The sequence below is a fragment of the Alligator mississippiensis genome, chromosome 1 (genome assembly GCF_030867095.1).
Source record: "Alligator mississippiensis isolate rAllMis1 chromosome 1, rAllMis1, whole genome shotgun sequence".
NCBI classification, from domain to species: domain Eukaryota; kingdom Metazoa; phylum Chordata; order Crocodylia; family Alligatoridae; genus Alligator; species Alligator mississippiensis.
Window position 1 is genome coordinate 310,983,860 of NC_081824.1, and position 20,454 is coordinate 311,004,313.

Consider the following 20,454-nt stretch of genomic DNA (forward strand, 5'->3'; position numbering starts at 1 on the left):
CTTTCATCCTTTGAGCTCTTTTGGCATCCCAAGGTAGAATTGCTTTTTGCTGCATCCTTTCCATTCCATTTAGACTGAATCATAAGTTAATTAATGGTGTGAAAGCAGTCAGGAGTGGGAAGGAAATGAATAAGAATGGTGAGTCAGTTGGTATTTGCTTTAGTTACCAATTCCAACCTGTCCATATACCATCTCTGATCTCCTTAGTAACTTCCACATAACCTTTAACAACTGGCAAATAATCCACTATATCATAGATTGTGTCAAAACTACTGGAGAAAACATAGCTGACTTCATCATCAGTGTTTTGTCATTAAATGTTTGCATCTGTTCCAGATTTGTTGTTTTTTTTTCCTTTTTTTTTTGTGTGTGTGTATATGCTTTTTGCAACAGATTATGTACCCTGACAGACTTTACACTTAAGACATAATTAATTGGTTAATCACATCTTAAATAGTGACCTAGCCACACTTTAATTCAGTTAATGAATGTGTAGCTTATTTATTATTTTGGTACACAAATTATGTGTAATAACTTTGGCTGGTTCCCATCACATGATTAACTGACCATGTGGGCAGTTCTCCCAGCATCTGGAGCACACAGGAGCCTTTCTAGACTCCTGTGTGCTCTAGAACAGGGATTCCCAAACTTTTGTTTTATTGCATACCCCCTTACCAGATTTACTAGCTCCCCACGTACCCCTACCAGCATATGTTTTATATTTAAGCCCCTTAAATACCAATTATTATTATAATGAAAATGAAATCCTGCATTACACAATTTCTCCCGCATACTCCCCAGAGATGTCTTGCGTATCCCCGGTTTTGGAACCCCTGCTCTAGAGGCTGGGAGCTCCCTCAGCTGAATGGGGTGCTCAGCTAGGGGTACTTAGAGAACCAAGCTTGCTACTTTTGGTGTAAGGGAAGCCCAAGATCTGATGCTCAGTCCATCAACTGCACCTCCTTCCATGCATGTGTGGCATGGTAGAAAGTGCGATTGTTGGGATTCCTCATTGGATCCAGTTGCACCTTTAATGTAGCATCTGTCATGAGCCAGAGTGGCATAAAAGGTAGTGTGTAGCACAGCAAAGCCCCAGTAGTGATGTTGGTGCTGTTGGAAATAGTATATTTTTAACTTATGTTTCAGAACTGAGATTTAAAGATGAGAACTTTGAAGAGTTTACATATTTTGCTGATCTGAGAAATATACATTTGACTCTAAATCTCTGTCATCAGTGAAAGTGATCAGATATATGTAGTAGGCAACCATCAGTCCTTCTGGATCATGGCATATGCATAAGAGGTCATCAGGACCTCTTGACACACATGCCTAGACAGGAGTATGGAGGAGTGGAAGCTACCCAGACTGTGCATCTCTCCCTTTATATCACCGAGACAGAATCCAAAGGCCAGACCAAGTCCAGGCATTCAGTGCCTTGAAGGCTGTAGTTACATGTGCATCCAGGAATTGAACCCAAAGTTTCCCACATGGCAGACAAAGCTACCACTGAACTGCAGCTGCCGCTTTTGATTCAATGCATTGATCCATAACATTATAACCTAATAAGGTTCCTCATAAATGAGAGATCCAGTATCTGTCATTTATTGGAAGATGAATAAGCATATTAAAAATAAGATTTGGTTGACTAAAATTTTTTTAGATCAATTTGTGTTGATGTATTTTTTTTAAAAATTGATAGTATAGTTATGGTCTCTAAAACTCCTTGTTTGCATGAGATGCAAGTCATGCATTTCATTGAGTTTGTCGGTTAAATGTCTTTGCCCAGGTTAAGATACAGGATTCCATTTATTCCTTTCTAACATCTGACAGAGTAGGTTGTTGCCTAGAAAGGCTCATGCTTTTCTGAACCAGCTAGCTTCTAAGATGCTGTCCTGCTCTACCTTCTGCGTGGCTTCAAACTAACTCAACTAACCACTTCTCAATTCAGTATTATAATTTAATAAGATTTCCTGGTTTTTTTAATCCCTGTATTTTTACTGCATTTTTAATTCAAGGTTCTATAAGAAAGAGACTTGGGGGTCATCATTGACCACAACATGAATATGAGCCTTCAATGTGATGCTGCGGCTAGTAAAGTGACCAAAACGCTGGCTTGCATCCATAGATGCTTCTCAAGCAAATCCCAGGACATTATTCTCCCCTTGTATTCAGCCTTGGTGAGGCCGCAGCTGGAGTACTGCATCCAGTTTTGGGCCCCACAATTCGAAAAGGATGTGGAGAAGCTTGAGAGAGTGCAGAGAAGAGCCACGCACATGATCAGAGGTCAGAAAAACAGACCTTATGATGACAGGCTGAGAGCTATGGGGTTCTTTAGCCTGCAAAAGCGCAGGTTCAGGGGTGATCTGGTGGCCACCTATAAGTTTATTAGGGGTGACCACCAGTACCTGGGGGAACGTTTGTTCACCAGAGCACCCCAAGGGATGACGAGGTCGAACGGTTATAAACTACTGCAAGACAGTTTCAGGTTGGACATAAGAATTTCTTTACTGTCCGAGCCCCCAAGGTCTGGAATAGCCTGCCATTGGAGGTGGTTCAAGCACCTACATTGAACACCTTCGAGAAAAAATTGGATGCTTATCTTGCTGGGATTCTATGACCCCAGCTGACTTGCTGCCTCCAGGCGGGGGACTGGACTCGATGACCTTCCGAGGTCCCTTCTAGCCCTAATGTCTATGAATCTATGAATAAATTCTAAGGTTTAAGTACTACTGCTTCCGGCACAGAAGTGGCAACCAATAAGAATACTGCATTTTCATGCTTCTGGCTTACCTCCTGTTTTTCTGTTCTACTTCAGTAAAATCTGTCACGTCCTTGTTTAGTTCTGTCTGTAGCCCATTCTTCTCTTTCATTTTGATATGCAGTTCTACTTTCAGTATTTTGTTCCTTCTAATAAACTTTCTATTTATATTATTTTGAATAGAGGTCAAGAAAGAGAGGGACTGCAGATGCTTTGCATGTAGCAACACTTACAGATTCTGTAATGATTTTGTGCTTTCTTTTTTTAACTTACCAGCAGGGATCCAGGTTTTCCGTTTGATGTGGCAGAATATGGATTTTGTCATTTAAAGGAGAAAAACGCAGTAAACTGCGGGTTTTCCCTTGCAGGCTGGCAGATTTCCAGCCTGCAAGGGACTGCTTGGGGGACCAGGGGACAGGGGGTGGCACGCGCACGCATGCACTTGACAGCCAGGCATTGTAGTGGAGAGCAGCTCCTGTAGCTCTCTCCAGGTAAGTCTGTGGGGGGAGACATAGGCAATGCATAGGAGGGCACAGGCAATGCATCAGGGGGACGCATGTGCCCCTCAGATTTCTTCACCCACAGTGCGGTGCAGGGTCGCAGCCTGGTCAGACCAGCTCCCGGTAGATCTTGCCTCCATGGCCTAGCAGGCAGGACCTAGCATGGGAGGGAGTGTCGTGCTGCCATGGCTGCCAGTCAGGTGTGGTGGTAGCGCACAGTTGTGTCCCCTGCTGCTGGCAGGTGCGTAGGAGGTACTTCACCTTGGTGGCCATAGCACGGTGCTCCCTCCCACACTGGGTCCCATCCTCTGGGTGGCAGAGGCAGCTCCCCTCTGGAGCTGGTCTGGCCAGGCTGCAGCCCCATGCCCCTCTGGGCACAGAAATCTAAAGGAGCACATTTCCCCCACACACCACTGTGCATCTCCTGTGCTACCCTTCTTGCCCCCACATCACCTGTACCCATACTTCCCCCACACCCCCCCACACATCCACCCTGTTCTCCACACACCAGTCCCCTTCCTCACGTGGGAGTGGGACAGGGGGCAGTGGGTCAGGAGTGAGGACCACCAGCAAGGCTGGGGATTTGGAGTGAGGGCACCAGCACGGCTGGGGAGTTGTAGGGGACTGTTGGTTGGGAGTGACGGGCACCAGTAGGGCCAGGGGGCTATGGCTTGGGAGTTAGGGGCAGGGGCAGGGCACACAGCTCAGTGTTACAAAGCAGCTAGGGGCAGGAGTGGGGGTAGAGTGGAGCAGCTGGACCCATGTCCTGGTGAGTGAAAGGGGCAGGGGGAGCTCTGATTTTCTATGATAAAACAAAATCAAATGCCAAAATAGGTATTTAGAATTTATTTTATTATACTGATTGAGGCACTGGTAGGCTTCCAAATAGTTTTAAAATTGTAAATATATCAATAAAATATTGTGTTCAACTGATAACTATATGTATAGTGGTGTTTCATTTTAATCACAGAAAAATGTGGATTTTGGGTTTTTCATCAAAATTTTGGATTTTTATCAGAATTATGGATTTTTAAACAGAAAACCGGGATCCCTGCTTATCAGCAGGAACATAGTCACATAGAATCAATCTGCAGGTAAAACTGTTACTTGGTCAATTTTCCCTTATGAATACCAGAAGCAAAACTCTTTTCCCTTTGCCCTCCCCTCTGCATTCCTCTTGTCAAGAAGGTAGAAAGCAGCAGATATCAGACTGGTCATCTGGGTTAACTAAACCTGTGTGGCATCAAGGTAAAATACTGAGGAAAATTCTTTCTGATCTCTGTTCTGGAAAATGAACCTGCTCAAGAGTTGCCTCGGGAGCTCAACATAATGACAGATTTCTTTGCTTGCAACTCTAGGTGATAAATTTCAGCCCAAAGAAGGACAAATGTTTGAGGAAAATTGTAAATTGAGCAAGGTTTTTGGAAATGGAATTGTGGAGTTAAATCCTAGAGGAATTGATCTCTTTGTAGTCACATTATTATAACTATTTAGATATGTTACTTTAATCAGGACTTTTCCAAGTTTATTACTTTTGCCTGTGAACATAAGTGAATTTATTGCCTTTGGAATCTAAAGTTGCTCTGTTTCAAAGGCCAGAAGCAATTTTAAAAACTTAATTGCATATTCTGCATTAGTACTGCAAAGGATGAGGTTGACATTTGGTTAATGTTTGAGGACTTGTGAGTAATCAGATGACATGTTTAAACACCAGCTGTGACATGCATCTTTTATACTCTGGAAATCTTGCCTCTGGTGTGTATTCTTGTCAGTGCAATGTTATTATAATTAGGTTGCTGTTTCATCCTGAGAAGCTCTCTCCTTGTACAGGTGCCTTTGTATTTTTGAGAGGAGAAAGACCCTATACAAAAAAGAAGCATTGACCAAAATGGTAATATCAACTTCAAATTACTAAGACAGTTTTTGTTCAGGAAGACCTTATTGTGCTGAATCATAGATCATTTGGCATGAAGCATCTTTACACTGATACTCAGCTGCATGTTTACGATCACCTATTTTTTGGAAAGGTCACTTGTGTAAGAGTTGAGTTTTCTATCTTTATGCCAGCTATTATGCTAACTATTTCTTCCCTGTAATACTATAGCCTTGCTATTGCATCAGCGAGCAAGGATGGAGAGATTAGCAAAAGAACTGAAGTTTGAGAAAGAGGAGCTTGAGCGACTGAAAGCTGAGGTTAATGGTATGGAGCATGATCTGATTCAGAGGCGACTTAGAAGAGTAAGCTGTACAACCTCAATCCCAACAGTAAGCAGTTTGTGCTACTATCTAGTACTTTAAGAAAAAAATGAGTCATATTTTTGGGGCATCTTTTAGGAACATAGAGAAACCTATATATGCCTGCTTTTTTTTTCTTTTGCTCCACAGCAATGGTTGCTTTCAAAACATTGTGCGAGCACATTTGAAAATAAGGTCTAATCAGGAAACCTGTTTTGGCATACATGGAGCTTGCTGTGCAGGCCCCACAACAATTATTAAAAACTAATTTCAGTAAGCTGGGCTACTCTCACTGTTTGGAATATATCTGTACTCCTAAACTACTTCCTTCCACCTCCTACCTGTGGAAAATCTAAGGTTATTTAAGGCAAAACTTGTGCCCTCTATTTTAACTGGGTGCACTTGGGTATGCTAAGGCTTGTTGCTAAGTTATACCAATCAATTTAGCTTTACCCATTATTAATCACTGCTATTAGACATGGGTAACTTTTTAGTATAGAAAGGGCCAACATCCACACTCAGTTATGCAAATGTCACATTGGAAAAGTTGGTTCCTTACTTAAGACTATCAGTTCTCTGCAGCAGAGGTGTTAGCCCAACTTATATTGGGCTGTAAGTTTTTCTGTGACATCAGATCTCCCTGAAGTGGAAAAAAATGTTACTTGTGACTTTATACAGAAGTGAAAATGGTAATATGGTTAACACAAACTTCAAGTGAAATTCTGAGCTTGATATAAAACTGGATTCACTGATTTCACTGGAGTCATCCTTGGTTTAACTAAGAACAGAATTTGCTTCATTCAAAGATATTAAAGGCAATATGCAGCTGAATGTGTAATATAGTGCAGGCATCCTTTGCATCTAAGTACTTCCATCATAAGTTTGTTTCTGTCATTGTCTTTTTAAAAGCTTGAGCACACCTGATAATTTTAACTAACTAGAATTTGTTCTAGTCCCTGCTCATTCCCTAAATGCCCCATGCACAGTCCATTAAAACAGTCATTAAACATTCTTGTTCTCATTCAGGTTCAGGTGCAATTATACCCGCATATGGTGACCCTGCCTGTTCCCTGATAACATTATTAAAAACTGTATAAGATTGTTGCATCTTTGCTGGAGTTGATGCTCACTTTTCCACAATTGCTATTTTGGGTCCTCTCTTACTAGCCGGAGGAAATGACCAGATTGAGAAGCCTGAACAGACAGCTCCAGATAAATGTTGACTGTACATTGAAAGAAGTTGACCTCCTTCAGTCGAGAGGTATAGGCTTGGTTATTATTTGTAAAATGTAAGTTTAATACAGTTTGTGAGACTAGTAGCTTGGGATTTTTCTTTTCAACTAAAACTGGATTTTACTGTTACCAAGTCATTACTTCAGAATGAATGATACCTCTATCTTCCCCTCCCTTTCCCCAGTTACGAACTAGTTAGATGATTTTTTATGTCAATAAAGCTTGCTAATAAAAATATTAAATATTGCCCACATTTAAATAAATTAATATTTGGAATTTGTAGCTAAAAAGAGCTTTGTCAAGACAATCAAGTAGCAGATGCATATACTCAGATAATGCTTCTGAATCAAAGTGTTCAACTTCGTAATATATTTATAGCTTTTTGTTGTAAACATGTCTCCTGAGAGAAGTAAACATGTGTCTGCTATTACTTTTTGTGACACTGGTAGTAAATAAATTGCTGCATCTGTAATCTCACTGTGTCACAGCTGCCACTTTAAAGCTTTGAACACACTTGCTGTATTCACATTGTGCTAACATGTGGGCCAGCTTTCCAAGATAGCAAAAAGACCATGGTAACTAATAATCTAAAAAGTTTAAGAATACTTTGTTTTATAATCATAGGTATATCAAGAAAGTATCACCAACTAAAAACAGCATCTTTAAATAACATTTCTTTGTTGGGATTGGGGATCAGTTTCAATTGTGTCCATTAAATCAGGGTGTCAAACATGGCCTGCAGACTGGATCTGGCCCATGGAGCCCCACTGGCCAGCACCTGTGCTGTCCTGGGAAAGATCAGACCCACACAGGGCTTGTCTTCTGGCTAGATCTAGCCTATAGACCCTGCCTTCTCCCCCAGCATACTTGATCCAGTACGTGGTCTGTGACTCGCAGTGGCTGGAACAAGCGTCACGTGCACTATAGTTCTACTGGAGTGGCAGCAGTGCTGCACACAACACCACTCTTGCTGCACAACTAGACCTGCTACAGCCAGTGTGGGACTCATGTCACATGGTAGCTATGAGCATGTCATGCAATGCAGATCCATCTGGAGTGGGTACCATGTGTGTCATGCGTCCCAGAGCGGGCACTATGTATGACACTGTTTGGGTAGGGTGGCCTTTGCTCCAGGATCCACACTGCACACTATGCAGGTCCCAAACTAGCTGAACTGGTCACTGAATCAGGTGTGCTGGGTGAGGGGAAGGAGGAAAGGAAGGGGGTTCATGGGCCTGATCCAGCCTGTGGACCAGTTCCACACCACACATCTGACCCACACTTTAAATCTCTCAGATGTCATGCCATTATTGTTGTTATATGTACATAAACTACCTGGCAGACATCTGCATGCTGATGTGTAAAAATCTGAGACCATTAAAGGAGCATCAGTCCATTAAAGGAAATAAAACCTTGACATAAAGGTCCTTAAAGGGAGGTGTTGCTCTCCCTTACCTTGGGGGTCTTCAAGAGGAGACTGGGCAAGCACCTAGCAGGGGTTGTCTGACCCCAGTGCTCTTTCCTGCCTAGGGCAGGGGGTCAGACTCAATGACCTACTGAGGCCCCTTCTGACCCTAATATCTATGAATCTGTAAACAAATAAAATGAATTAGTCAATTGTATTCTTGCAGAATGGAGAACAGAGCAAGAAAAAAATTCAAAAGCAATGAAAAATGTACAGCGAAACTGCAGTGAATAAATGAAATTGTAGAAAGAATAGAAACTGCCTATGGTTTCATATCAACCAGGGCACAAAGAGAACCTATACAGAGATGAGGGCTAATCGCTACTGAAATCCAAGATCACTTTAATCTGCCCTTTTAATCCAGGGTATGGAAGTAATTCCTTTAATTCTTGCATGTGCTTGTATTAGAATTCATTTGTCTTTGTAAAACACAACTAACCTACTGGAATTTCAATTATGTTTTGAAATTAGAGCAGTGGAAGATATGATAAAGTTTAATCTAAAGCGAGTAAAACAAAAAATCAGGAGGCTAGACCAAAAGGTCAGAGGAAGTATTGAAACTTTATATGACAAAACAAGTTAACTATTGAAGTATACCTCTCAGGAGTCCACATGTGGAAAGGACATGTATAATAAAGCCTTAAATTTAGAACATTAGTACAGTACAGTTACCAAGGTAATTTTAGGTCTGCTTATCTAGATTAATTTTCCTTTTAGTCAAAGACCTCAATTTAACCAAAATTCTTTAACTACATTACTGCCTCTCATTTATCTTCATTTTGCTTCTAGAAATGTTGGGGCATTATTTTTAGACCTGAATTTATTATCACTGCTTTGCACAAAATACTGTAGCTTTATTGATCAATATAGTTACAGAGAGTAGCATAATTTCCAGATTTGCTAAGCAGTCTGCTACAATTTCTTCCATAAAGTAAGATGTTTCAAAAGTAAAAGAGAGCAATAGGATGGTATGTATATAAGTCAGGAAAATATGGAGGGAGAAAAAGTTAAGTCAATGTGCAAGGATCTGTAAACTCTAATATTTCTTCTAACTGCTCCTCTATTTCTCTTAACAGGGAACTTTGATCCAAAAGCCACAAGTAACTTTTATGATAATATAGAGCCTGGTCCTGTTGTGCCACCAAAGCCATGTAAAAAAGGTGAGTTGTCAAATAAGCACCAAGGATGGCAATAATACGCATCTGTCTGTTTTGTGAGACAATAGCATATTGCTGAATAAGACCTCAGCAAGGTTTCACTTTCAGATTGAGAGTTCCCTTGTTTAATAATATTACTGAAATTATTTCAGCGCAGTCAGTACTAGCAGGAAACACGTTACTTTATTTATACATTTTACAAGCTGTGCCATTAAAATATTTAAACAGGTTTACCTTGATACAGCAGCAGCAATTCTGGCGACACTGTGTTTGCAGAGTAGTGTAGTAGTTACTGTGAAGATCTATGGCTTTTGTGGGTTGTTTATTTATAGATAAGGCTCCTCAATCTATATTTACACTTTTAAAAGGTGAGTGTTTTCTAGAAATACTGAACATCTGTATTTTGCATGGTTTTCTCAAACTTTCAGTTGATAATATGAATTAATTTAGATCCCGTTTTAAAGAACTTATTACAGCATAGGGGTGCACCAATAAAGATTTTTTTGGGCCGGTACCGATGGATGATTATTAACAAGCCATGTTGGCCAATATCAATCCAATTGCTGATATGCAAGCCCAGCACCTTGGAGAGCAGCGTCTGGCTGGTAAATCTGTTGGGGGGGAAAGGGGCGGGGAGAGAGGGAAAAAGTGTGGGGGTGGGGGACAGATCAAGGCCCCCATGGTGAGGGAGGGAGTGGGGCTGAGGCAGGGACAGGCACTGCTCAGCTGGGGCAGGGCACAGATGCAAGTGGCTCATTCAGGGGATGGGAAGAGGGTCGGCTTCTGTCACTGCACGCACCCCCAGGGAACGACCGGGGGGTAGGAAATGTGCCCCCTGGATATGTGCACAGGATGAAGGTGAGTTGCCTCAGCAGGCTGGGACCAGGGGACATGTCTGGCTCTTCTGGGTGGGGGCTTGGGTCGGGGCTGCACTCAGGGCAGGTGGCAGCAGCGCTGTGAGGTGAGTGTTGGGTGGGCTATAGCAAATTTTGGGGTGGCTGTAACCCACCCTGTAGCCCCCCCCTCCCAGCACTGCCACTGCCCACCCCAAGTACAGCCCCGGGGCAAAGTCTCTGGGAAGAGTCCGACATTGCCTCCAGCCCCAGCCCACAACGGCAGCCTGCCCTTGCCCCACACACAGATCCGGGCAACACACTCCCCCCATGCCTCGCCTGGGGGTGCGTGCAGTGGCCAGAGCCACCCATGTCCCCTGGGCAAGCTGCTCGTGGCTCCCTTGCAAACCCCGCCCTGCTCCTGGCTGGGCAGCACCTGCCCCTGTGCCAGCCCCACTTCCTCCCTCACTGCAGGGCCCCGCATCTGCCTCCCCCCACCCCTTTGTCCCAACAGACTTACGGGCCGGCACTGGTCTCCACACTGATGGGCTGTGTTCCTGGCTGCATGCATACTGCGGCTGCGCACATGCACATGGCATTTATCAGTAAAGTTATCTTCCAAAAAAGCCAATTGTTGATAATGTCAATTTTCCTTTTACGGATGCTGATATGATATGGACTGATGTATCGTGCACCCCAAGAGTGCTTTCTTATCACTTTCAATAGGAGTAGATGATTTGGGGAAGGGAGTTGGGAACACAAAGTAGAGGATGGTGAGTATTAGAATATGGCAGTCAGATATTTTTTTTTATCAGAGGTACACCTATATTTCACTGTCTTTGCCCTGGTGCCTTCCAGCAGAGTCATACAGGGCAATGGCTTCACAAGCTTTAGTGTTCTTGAAAGGTAGGTCAATACGAAAAGAGAGATGTAGGTACTGATCAGCATTTGTTTTTTTCAAATCCTTTTGTTCTTTATTGAAAAAGTTGCATATAGAAATTACAGCTAAAGTAAGATGAGGGGCCTGATCTGGCAGTTGTGATGCTGTTGCAGCATGGCTAATCCATGCCAACAGCATTATGTTTAGCCCAATCACAGCAACTACTATTGTTTTCATTGATGTCCATCATACTCGGAACAGTTTGGGCTTGTGACTACAGCAATAGCTCTAGCAGGTAGTTGGCTGCTAGGAAGAAGTTAGGTGCCATAGGTCAGTAGGTGGGCATCAAGCCTAAGGGCATGACCCAGAGACTAAAAGCTAGGAAGCAAGTAAGATAAGTAAACAGCATCAGGATTCCAGGAGGCCAGATAGAGACAGTCAATCAGGAATTAGGGTAAGGAGATGTGATTTTCTTCCAAGTCACATAGATGCAGAGGTAAAGTTCAGGGATGCTATGGCAATATAGGCAGTGGAGGATCTGTATGGAGGAATCTTCCTCTATACAGCATTGTCACAACTTCTCTAGTGTGGGGTTCCACTTTGCTAAGGGCCACAGAAGAGTTAATTTAGTTTGTGAATAACCTCATTCCCTCCTTTAAGCGCATGTGTAAAGGCACCCAAAGGATGCTGACAGTGAAAGGCTGGTATCAGAGTGCTCAGATTGGAACCTGTGGAACAGACAGGTATCCCTTAGTGTAGAGGTCAACCTTTTGCCACCAGGGACCAGAGTTTGCAGCAGATGCATATCAAGGATCCCCCAGAGAGCCCAACCTGTGTTTGCTTACCCTCAGCCAGTCCCTCTGTTGTGAGTGTAAGCACAGGCATGAGAGAGCAGCAGGAGGGCTACAGAGGAAATGGGTGGCTCAGCACAGCTGCATGCTGCTGGATCCCATATGCCAAGCAGGTTACCAACACCCGTTTGAATGTAGGTTGCCAGATCCTGCTTCAGTGGTTTTTGGCACATTTTTATTTTATTTTAGTTCTTGACTTATCTTGAAATAATTATTCTCAAATGGTAAAATTAGCTGCAATGTAAAAATATGTATCTGCCTCTGAAGCATTCTACAGTGGACAGCCAGGGTACTGAACAAAGCACACCATTAGGTAAATATCATTATGAATTCGCCATCGTCTTTAATAAGGAATATGAACGAGAAATTACTGGCAACTGTTTAAACGACACTTGCTAAAGTAATGGAAAATACACTGGCATGTGAATGGGGAATGGTTTGAAAGTACAGGTTATATAAACAAATTCTGATTGCTAGTACATCTTCTTTGAAAACATTCTTCAAGGAAGAAAAATCAGGCTTTTGAAAGTCTTTTTGACATTTTTGTACAAATCAGATCATTTTCCAGCTTGTGAGGTTAATATTTTTCTGTTTAATGTTCTGAAATAATCACCAGGTCTATAATTAAATAGAAAGGAGGCAGTAGAAAGGAGAACTATTAAATGCTTTGTAAATGATAGTTAACTCAGATGCTGCTAGTTGCTAGTAGTGAATTCAGGAACAAGACAAAAGGGACACATGTACAATGAGCTCTGAGCTCACTGCCTGATCAGTGTTGGCTCCTTCCAGGGCTCTGTGGAGCAATTAGCTCTGAGGTCACCGGCTTATCAAGTCAGGGTCTGGCTGAAACCTCTTCTCTTGCATGGCTGTGGAGCCCATGGGGTAAATGCTTCTGCTCTTCACCCTTTTCTTCTCTTCCCCTCCCTGCTGAATTGAGGGGAATGAGCAGTAAGGCTGTGCGAAGATTCGCTTGCTAATTCGATTCGGAGGAGATTTAGCCCTATTTGGCAGCCGAATATCTGAATCGAATCGGGAGACCAATAAAACGGTCTGAATTGATCCAAAGCCTCTGAATCGATTCAGAGGTGATTCTGGCAGTCCCTGCTTGCTGCCGCAGGGAGCTGGACCCGCAATCCATGCCAGTAAGTAGGGAGTGGAGGGGAAGGGCTGGAGGAGGGTGGAGGGAACCCCTGCCTGTTCCCTGTGCCCCCTGACCCCCGCCTGCCCCCCCAATCTGCCCCCCCCGCCCCATGGCTGCCCCGCTGGGCCCCAACATCCTGGCGCTTTAAAAAAAAAAAAAAAAAAAAAAAAGGCCAGCACTCAATGGCTGCTGTAGTGGCCATCGGGGCCTCTGGGGCTTGTGGCAGAGCACCCCTATGCAGTGCAGGGGAGTGTGGGGCACCGGGGATGGCCCCCCTCCCCCCCCGGCCTGGAAGGAGCCAATGAGTGCAGGGCTTTTTTTTTCTTTTTCTTAAACGAGGAGAGACTAGAGCCCTACGAGGAGAGACTAGAGAAACTGGACCTTTTCAGCCTCCGCAAGAGAAGGTTGAGAGGCGACCTTGTGGCTGCCTTTAAGTTCATCACGGGGGCACAGAAGGGAATTGGTGAGTATTTATTCACCAAGGCACCCCCGGGGGTTACAAGAAACAATGGCCACAAACTAGCAGAGAGCAGATTTAGACTGGACATTAGGAAGAACTTCTTCACAGTTCGAGTGGCCAAGGTCTGGAACGGGCTCCCAAGGGAGGTGGTGCTCTCCCCTACCCTTGGGGGTCTTCAAGAGGAGGTTAGATGAGTATCTAGCTGGGGTCATCTAGACCCAGCACTCTTTCCTGCTTATGCAGGGGGTCGGACTCGATGATCTATTGAGGTCCCTTCCGACCCTAACATCTATGAATCTATGAATAAAAAGCCGGGACGCTGGGGCAGGGCAGCCATTGACGGGGCTGGGAGAGCAGGCAGGGGATGGGGCCTGTTTGATTCAGAGATTTGGCCGATTCAGCAGCGGACGAATATCTGATTCAAATTTGGCCAAATTGATTCAGGACAGTGATTCGAATCACTGAATTGAATCGCTGTTCCCTGAATCAGCTGAATCTGAAGTGAATACTAGCCACTTCGCATGGGCCTAATGAGCAGCTGTAGCTGTGCTCGCCCTCTGGTCTGTGGATCTGTGCAAAAGCAGGGCTCTGGTTAGACCCCTCAATGAAAGCTTACGTGCGATACAATGAAAGTAGCGTGTGACCCCACTGCTGCACCCCTTCTGGATATGTCTGCTAGTTGATAACATCTCTTCAAAATAATAATAATAGGAAAAGGTATATAAATTTAATAAACCATTTAATTCAAAACATAGTAAGTAATATTAGATACAGTTTCAGCAAATTAATCACTTATTGATCATCAGGGCAATGGAATGTTGCAAATATCTGCATAGCCTCCTTCATGCTATTGTACCTAAAATATTTATGAAAAAGAACTTATCCGAATACCACATTGCTTCCTTTCAGGATCTTTTGGCAGGAAGCAAGGGGGTGGTCTTTGCTGAATTGGGGAAATTGTCTACATTAGTATGTTCATATTGAAAAAGGAAGTTTGTGACAGACTTTAATTCTATGCATCTTTTCTGAAGAAACATTTTCAAAGTGACTTTTGCAGGTAAAATGTTCATGGAAAATGGAAAGCTTGGGAGGGTGACTGGCGCATTTAAACCAATGCATACTAAACTCTCAAGAGGGTTATAGAAGAATGTTCTTGACAAGCATTTTGAAATTTCAACTGTAACCGTACCAATAACCAAATAATAGTAGCAGCCACTCTTATACAGCAACATTCTATGATTCTATATAGGTGCAGGAATAGAGCTTTTATTATTTATAGTGAAAATGGAAAAATATATATATTATGCTTTCAAATGTAATATGCAGCTTTTTAGTAATATTTCCAGATTCATGTTAATATAGCATTTATTATTAATATTACCATTTAGTAATATAATCTTAGATCTTTCTTATTTAATAAAGGCTTTATTTGAAAAATGACCTGACTTTTTTTCTGTAGAGCATCAAACCAGCTCCAAACAAATGCCACGGACTCAGCCAAGAGATGAAGACTTTGAAGGGGCTCCATGGAACTGTGATAGCTGCACATTTTTGAACCACCCAGCTCTAAACCGCTGTGAGCAATGTGAAATGCCGCGGTACACCTGAAATTCAGAAAGGGGCTGCATTAGGTTGAAAACGGGCTCTTGAGCCAACAGCCGTAGGAGAAGGAAACATGGGGAACCTTTCAGTGCCTGCCAGGCCTTTGCCAACCAACTATTTTCAAATTGGAAAAGGGGACATACACGTGAATCTCTTTCCATTCATGCCACACTAAGGAATAATTGGGGAGGGGAGGATATTTTTTTCTTATCCCGTTGTGGTGAGCAAGGCAGAAAAGATCCCCTAACCCAGAGAAGGATTCACTCTGAAGAATGTACACAGAGAGGCAGAAAGCTGCTACTGTTTTTTTCCTGTGGCTCTAGTTATTGCTCAGTGACCCTCACTTTATTTTTTATTTTTTTTAATTTTTTTAAGTTCAGACCTTTAAGTCACAGTGTGAAATGTTACAGGTATCCAGAAAAACTGAAGAGCCAGGGCTGATTTGCCTGGCCACAGCTAGCTGGAAACAAAGGCTCCCTGTGCTTCTAGATTGTAAACTACTGAAAAAGGAAGACAGGAAAATGCAACCATACATTTTGCAACACACAGAAAACAAAGAGAAGGGTATTTGTAATTGCTGCTTTTTTCAGGGTAATTTAAATCTACACAAAACGTGCTGTTTTGAATTGTGATTTAGGTGAGTAAATGAGGTATTACATTACCTTACGAAAGTACAATCAGAGGTGATTTTACAATCCCTTTTGCTTGTACAGTGCTACCAACCTGTGTCAACACTGGTAATTAACTAAGAAGTAATTCTATCATATTACAGATGAAAATACTGCTGCATGATTTCATTAGGCCATTGTGTTTTAAAGCTAAAAGTAAAGTATGCTTTTATATACAACGTTCTTCTGAGACTGTGCTCTGTAGCAGTACAGTGAACATATGCCAAATGCAGAACTATTCCAAATTCTGTTTGGAAGACTTGAGCTCAGCCATGGATATGTATGAGACGTGTTTGCGCCCTGTTACTTAGGCCTTTTCAGCTTCCAATTTTGTGAAGAATTCATGTTTACAGCACAGAAGGTACTTTGTGCCCCAAACCTGAGTTAGCTGAAAAACAATTAATCAATATTAGCTCTTCAATAAAGGTTTCTTTGCACATTTGTTTGTAAACCAGCCTGTATAAAATAGCAGATGCCAGACCTCAAAAAGTTGCACACGGCATTTTTTTTTTAAATTTTGGTCAGGAAATGTTTGCAATCAAGTGAAGAATACAGAATATTTGCAAACTAAAAATCCTACTGGTACTTTTATGCACATGAATACTGTATCAATAAGGTGATGTTCAATTTGTTTGAATGCTTCAGGTTGGTGTAATAAAGTACTCAATTGTGAAATCAAAACTTTTTGGTTTGGGCAGCTGAATGATGATGATAAATTGTGTGACTGAATTAGGGTAGGTTTTGTACTGGTCAAAGCTGGTGCAGTGCGTTTGAATTTTTTTCACCAGAACTTAAAGCTGAATACTTTCACAGCAATTGAGGGGAAGTATTTCTTATATTGACCATATTGCTATCCTGTTGTCTTCCCTCCCTCCAATTTTTAAAGTTAACAGTACAAAACTGTGATCTTGTGACTCATGTCAGGAACTTGTATTTTATCTGGTATGATATTGAAATATGTTCCTGAACTCTTCAGATCTTAAGCATAATCTTTAAATAAGCTATTTAATTGATTGCTAGCAGATTTATTGAAATGTGTAGCATTGATAAGCGGAATTAAGTCAAAGGCATCGGAATTAAAATGTTCTTTTTATACATTCATAATGGCTTTTTGATGTTCTGTGAAGAACGCAGTGTGTCTGAAAAAGAACCCCACTTTCCAGAGGAACTTAAAATGCAAGTAAATATTTGTCATTTTGCCTGCATAAATGGATAGTGAGGGTGGGGATGAGGGGGCGGGGAGAAGGATAAACTGAAATATTTTTCTTCCTTGAGAGATGACAATGTCATTACCTGTTTGTATGTTCAGTTACTCAGTACTGATAATTCCATAGTTTTTTGGTATGACGCCTTTGCCTTTGTATGATTTTAGTGTTTTGTTCAGTCCTATTTTTGTTGAATTGTTAACAGTTTTAGTTTATCCTGGGATTATAAAATGATAACAACTAAAAGGACAGTCAGCCAATGAGAGTAGAGGTAACATGCTTGAACAGTTTATGCCACTTTGTTTTGAAACAGAAAATGCTGCTTTAAAAAAAATGCATGCAGCCCATAAATTCTATGAGCTCTAATAATCACAATTGCATGGTTACTGGTATAAGGAGACATTCATAGTTTTCGTTAACAAGCACAGGACAACCTGAGAGATGCTTTTGGAAAAGTGGCAGTGCCGTCACATGGGAAGTACGAAAAAATCCTATAGTATTTAATCTTTTCATTACTCTCATTTGTTGGTTGTACAAAGAGTATTAAATATTTCTGTTTGTTCTTTTACTCGGAAAGGTCCATGCTCAAACATTAATAGTAAAACCTTTGTGGTACTTGAATATCTTTAGTTTGTGAGAACACAGATTGTGTTTGAAATCTTAGATCATGCATTTTTCCTTTTAAAAGCAGGTGACACCTCTTGTGCCCCAACTGAACTGTAGTTTATGCCAAAAAGGTTGGTTTGTGTAATATTTATTTAATGCACATAAAACCCTAATGTCAGCTGGCATATAAAATGCACTGTATTGTATAAAAGTTTTGTGTCTGTATGTGTGGATGGTGGGGTGCTGATGCTGTTGTGTTGAGTTTATGCACTAGTATTTTTTTGTTTTGTTTTTTAATAACTGAACTTTCTCTCAGCTGTGCTAATAGATGGTACAGTTGGTAACTAATGTGGACATTAGGTATTCAGAATAGATGAACAGCAAAATCAAATTAACTTTTTATAAAAGCTTATTTTCTATTTAGTAGGTTGTTAAGATGATTTCCCTTAAATTGGAGAAATACTACTGTAGTTCTTAAAAGTTTTTGTTAGAATGCGGCTTGTGGAAAATATTTCAAAATGTAGTAAACCAAAAGAAATCCTAAACTTGGGTATGCTTCTAATTTGATGTAATTATCAACTTTTGCTTGTTTGAGAGAGGAAGAAGGGGGCTAAGAAGTAAATGATAGTGCTTTGTAAGATAGTCTTAGAACAGAATGAATTGTGTGCGTGACTCTGGTGGGGGATGTGTGAGTACGTGTTATCTCTTGAGATGGGAGGTATGATGAGAAAGTGTAATAATTTTTAAAGAGCTGGTCTCAGTCTTAGTACTTCCTGAACGTAACATGCTACTAAATCGTGTTTTCTTTAATGTTTTTTTCTTTCAGTTACTGTATCTGTCTGAGTTACACATCTCGCATTTTGACTTTATAATGGCAACAGAGTTTTACACTGACTGATTGTAAAATCTTTTGGAATTGAATTTAGGAATATTTAAGAGTTGAAATTGGGATCGCAAAAAATAAAGAATATTTAAAAAAAACTTAGAAAGTGAGAATATTAAATATGCTTAAAAATGAAATTATGTTCATATCAAGCCTTTTTTTAAATTTAGTGGTATACCCTAGAATGTGAAAATGGCTTTCATAGTAAGAGGTGAAAGGTTGGGTTCATAGATACTTCAACAGCTTTTTTGGCACTGTCAAACTTATATGGTCTGCTCCTACAGTGAATCTCCAATCCCCATAATGAAAGAAAGGAGAAAAAAATGTAGTCAGTACTGCCTCTGCATGCTACACCTATTTTATTTTCTTCCAAAATGTTAACTTTAAATAAAGTTGGCCATAATTGCAGTTTACCATATTTTTTTAGTTTGGGGCATTTTCGTTGCTATTTATGTCCATAAATATTAATGCAATTTTTTAATTTGTTTGAATAATCAGAGGTCGGTGGAGTTAATGCAATATTATCATTTTAGATTCAAGACCTTGAAATGATTTTTTTTTTTAACTGTGTTCTTGAAAATTTATTTATTTATGGTGGTACCCATGTATCTGATCCATATTTCCTGCTGTGTGAAACCGTTACGTTTTCTCATTAAAACAAGACATGATTTTGTTAAATCCTGTATATATGGTGTCTCTACATTTTAGATTTGTGTATGCTGTGAATGAACTTACTACTAAAAAATAAAATTGTACAAAGGCATTAAGAGGCTATGCATGCATGGTACCTCCAGAAAGTGCATACTCAAAGAGTTGCAGATTCCTGCAAAAATAAATGAATAAACTAAGAAAACATCACATCCTGCATCTGTTCTCGTGTGTAGTAGAAGACATTTATGAAAGATTGTGTTTTCTTGGTTTGACACTCAGCTGTTTTTAAGTGTAATCTTTATAACACACGTATTGGTCATCAATGTATTTCCTTCTGAGTGACTGCTCTGTGTTGAGCTTGGGCTCCAAATCCCATTGGATCTCCAGGGGGTGGACCGTTATAGCATCTGGAGCCCCTTCATGGGCATAGGTGCCCTGTGTAGATTAGACTGCAGAATTGATACCTTAACGTTTAGTGAACATCATTTGTAAATTTTGTAAAATCTTCTCCTTTTCTGTTCTGTTCTGTTCTTTTCTTTTTGCAAGTCAGTTTTATGACCATAACAGCTGTCATCCTCCTGATTTAAACGAAGGTGTCCTCTCCTACCTGGTTCCACATAGCATTACATTTGTTTACTACAAAGGCAAAGAGCCTTCATTATCTAACCTAAAAGAAGCATTTCGGATGGTAGTACAGGTTTCCCCTGCCAACCACGGTTTTGAGTAACCATGCTTAATATTCTATATACCGTTTTGGCTACCACGGTATACAGTTTTGAGAAACCATGGTTTTCTGTGGCCGCACATCAGCCTGCCACCTGCCATTTTTCCCATAAGCCTTTTGTCTTGCCAACCATGGTTTTACTAGCCACGGGAACTTTCAGGAACCTAACCCCAGTGGTTGGCGAGGGAAACCTGTACAGAATTTGAACTATATGAACCAGAATTTAGCTAGATACTTTAGTAAATGGAACTTGTAATTATTTTGTATCAATTTTCCATAATCACTTCAAAATTGAATATTCTACTAAATTATATTCCTCATGTTGACATAGTATTTCGATCGTTAAATGTAATTTAGTTTACCCCATTCAGTACAATTTTTGTTTCAAGCTTGTTTTGTCAGTAAAAGTATGTAAAGAATTAGTTTTACGAAGTTTTCACCAATTTTATTTTTATACAAATTTCAGGAAGTGTTTTATATTCCAGAGAAAGATCTGATTTAATTTTTAATTCACTGAAGTACTTTGTTGAAAGATATTAAAATAAAATTTATTACATCAAAGGGGTAGGAGAACAAGAACCACTGTTAACAGATGTTGTTCA

General features: G+C 41.0%; 1 protein-coding gene across 5 annotated transcripts in view; it reads left to right on the forward strand.

Moving 5' to 3' along the window:
- Positions 1-19,335, forward strand: part of TAB3 (TGF-beta activated kinase 1 (MAP3K7) binding protein 3) — a 135,936-nt gene extending 116,601 nt beyond the window's left edge. For all 5 annotated transcript variants that reach the window (XM_019486286.2, XM_019486287.2, XM_019486289.2 and 2 more), the window contains 4 exons: positions 5,363-5,523; positions 6,661-6,754; positions 9,268-9,351; positions 14,973-19,335. In XM_019486286.2, coding sequence (XP_019341831.1) covers positions 5,363-5,523; positions 6,661-6,754; positions 9,268-9,351; positions 14,973-15,121 — 488 coding nt within the window. In that variant the 3' untranslated portion in view covers positions 15,122-19,335. The remainder of the gene's footprint in view (positions 1-5,362; positions 5,524-6,660; positions 6,755-9,267; positions 9,352-14,972) is intronic.
- The last annotated feature ends 1,119 nt before the right edge of the window (positions 19,336-20,454 follow it).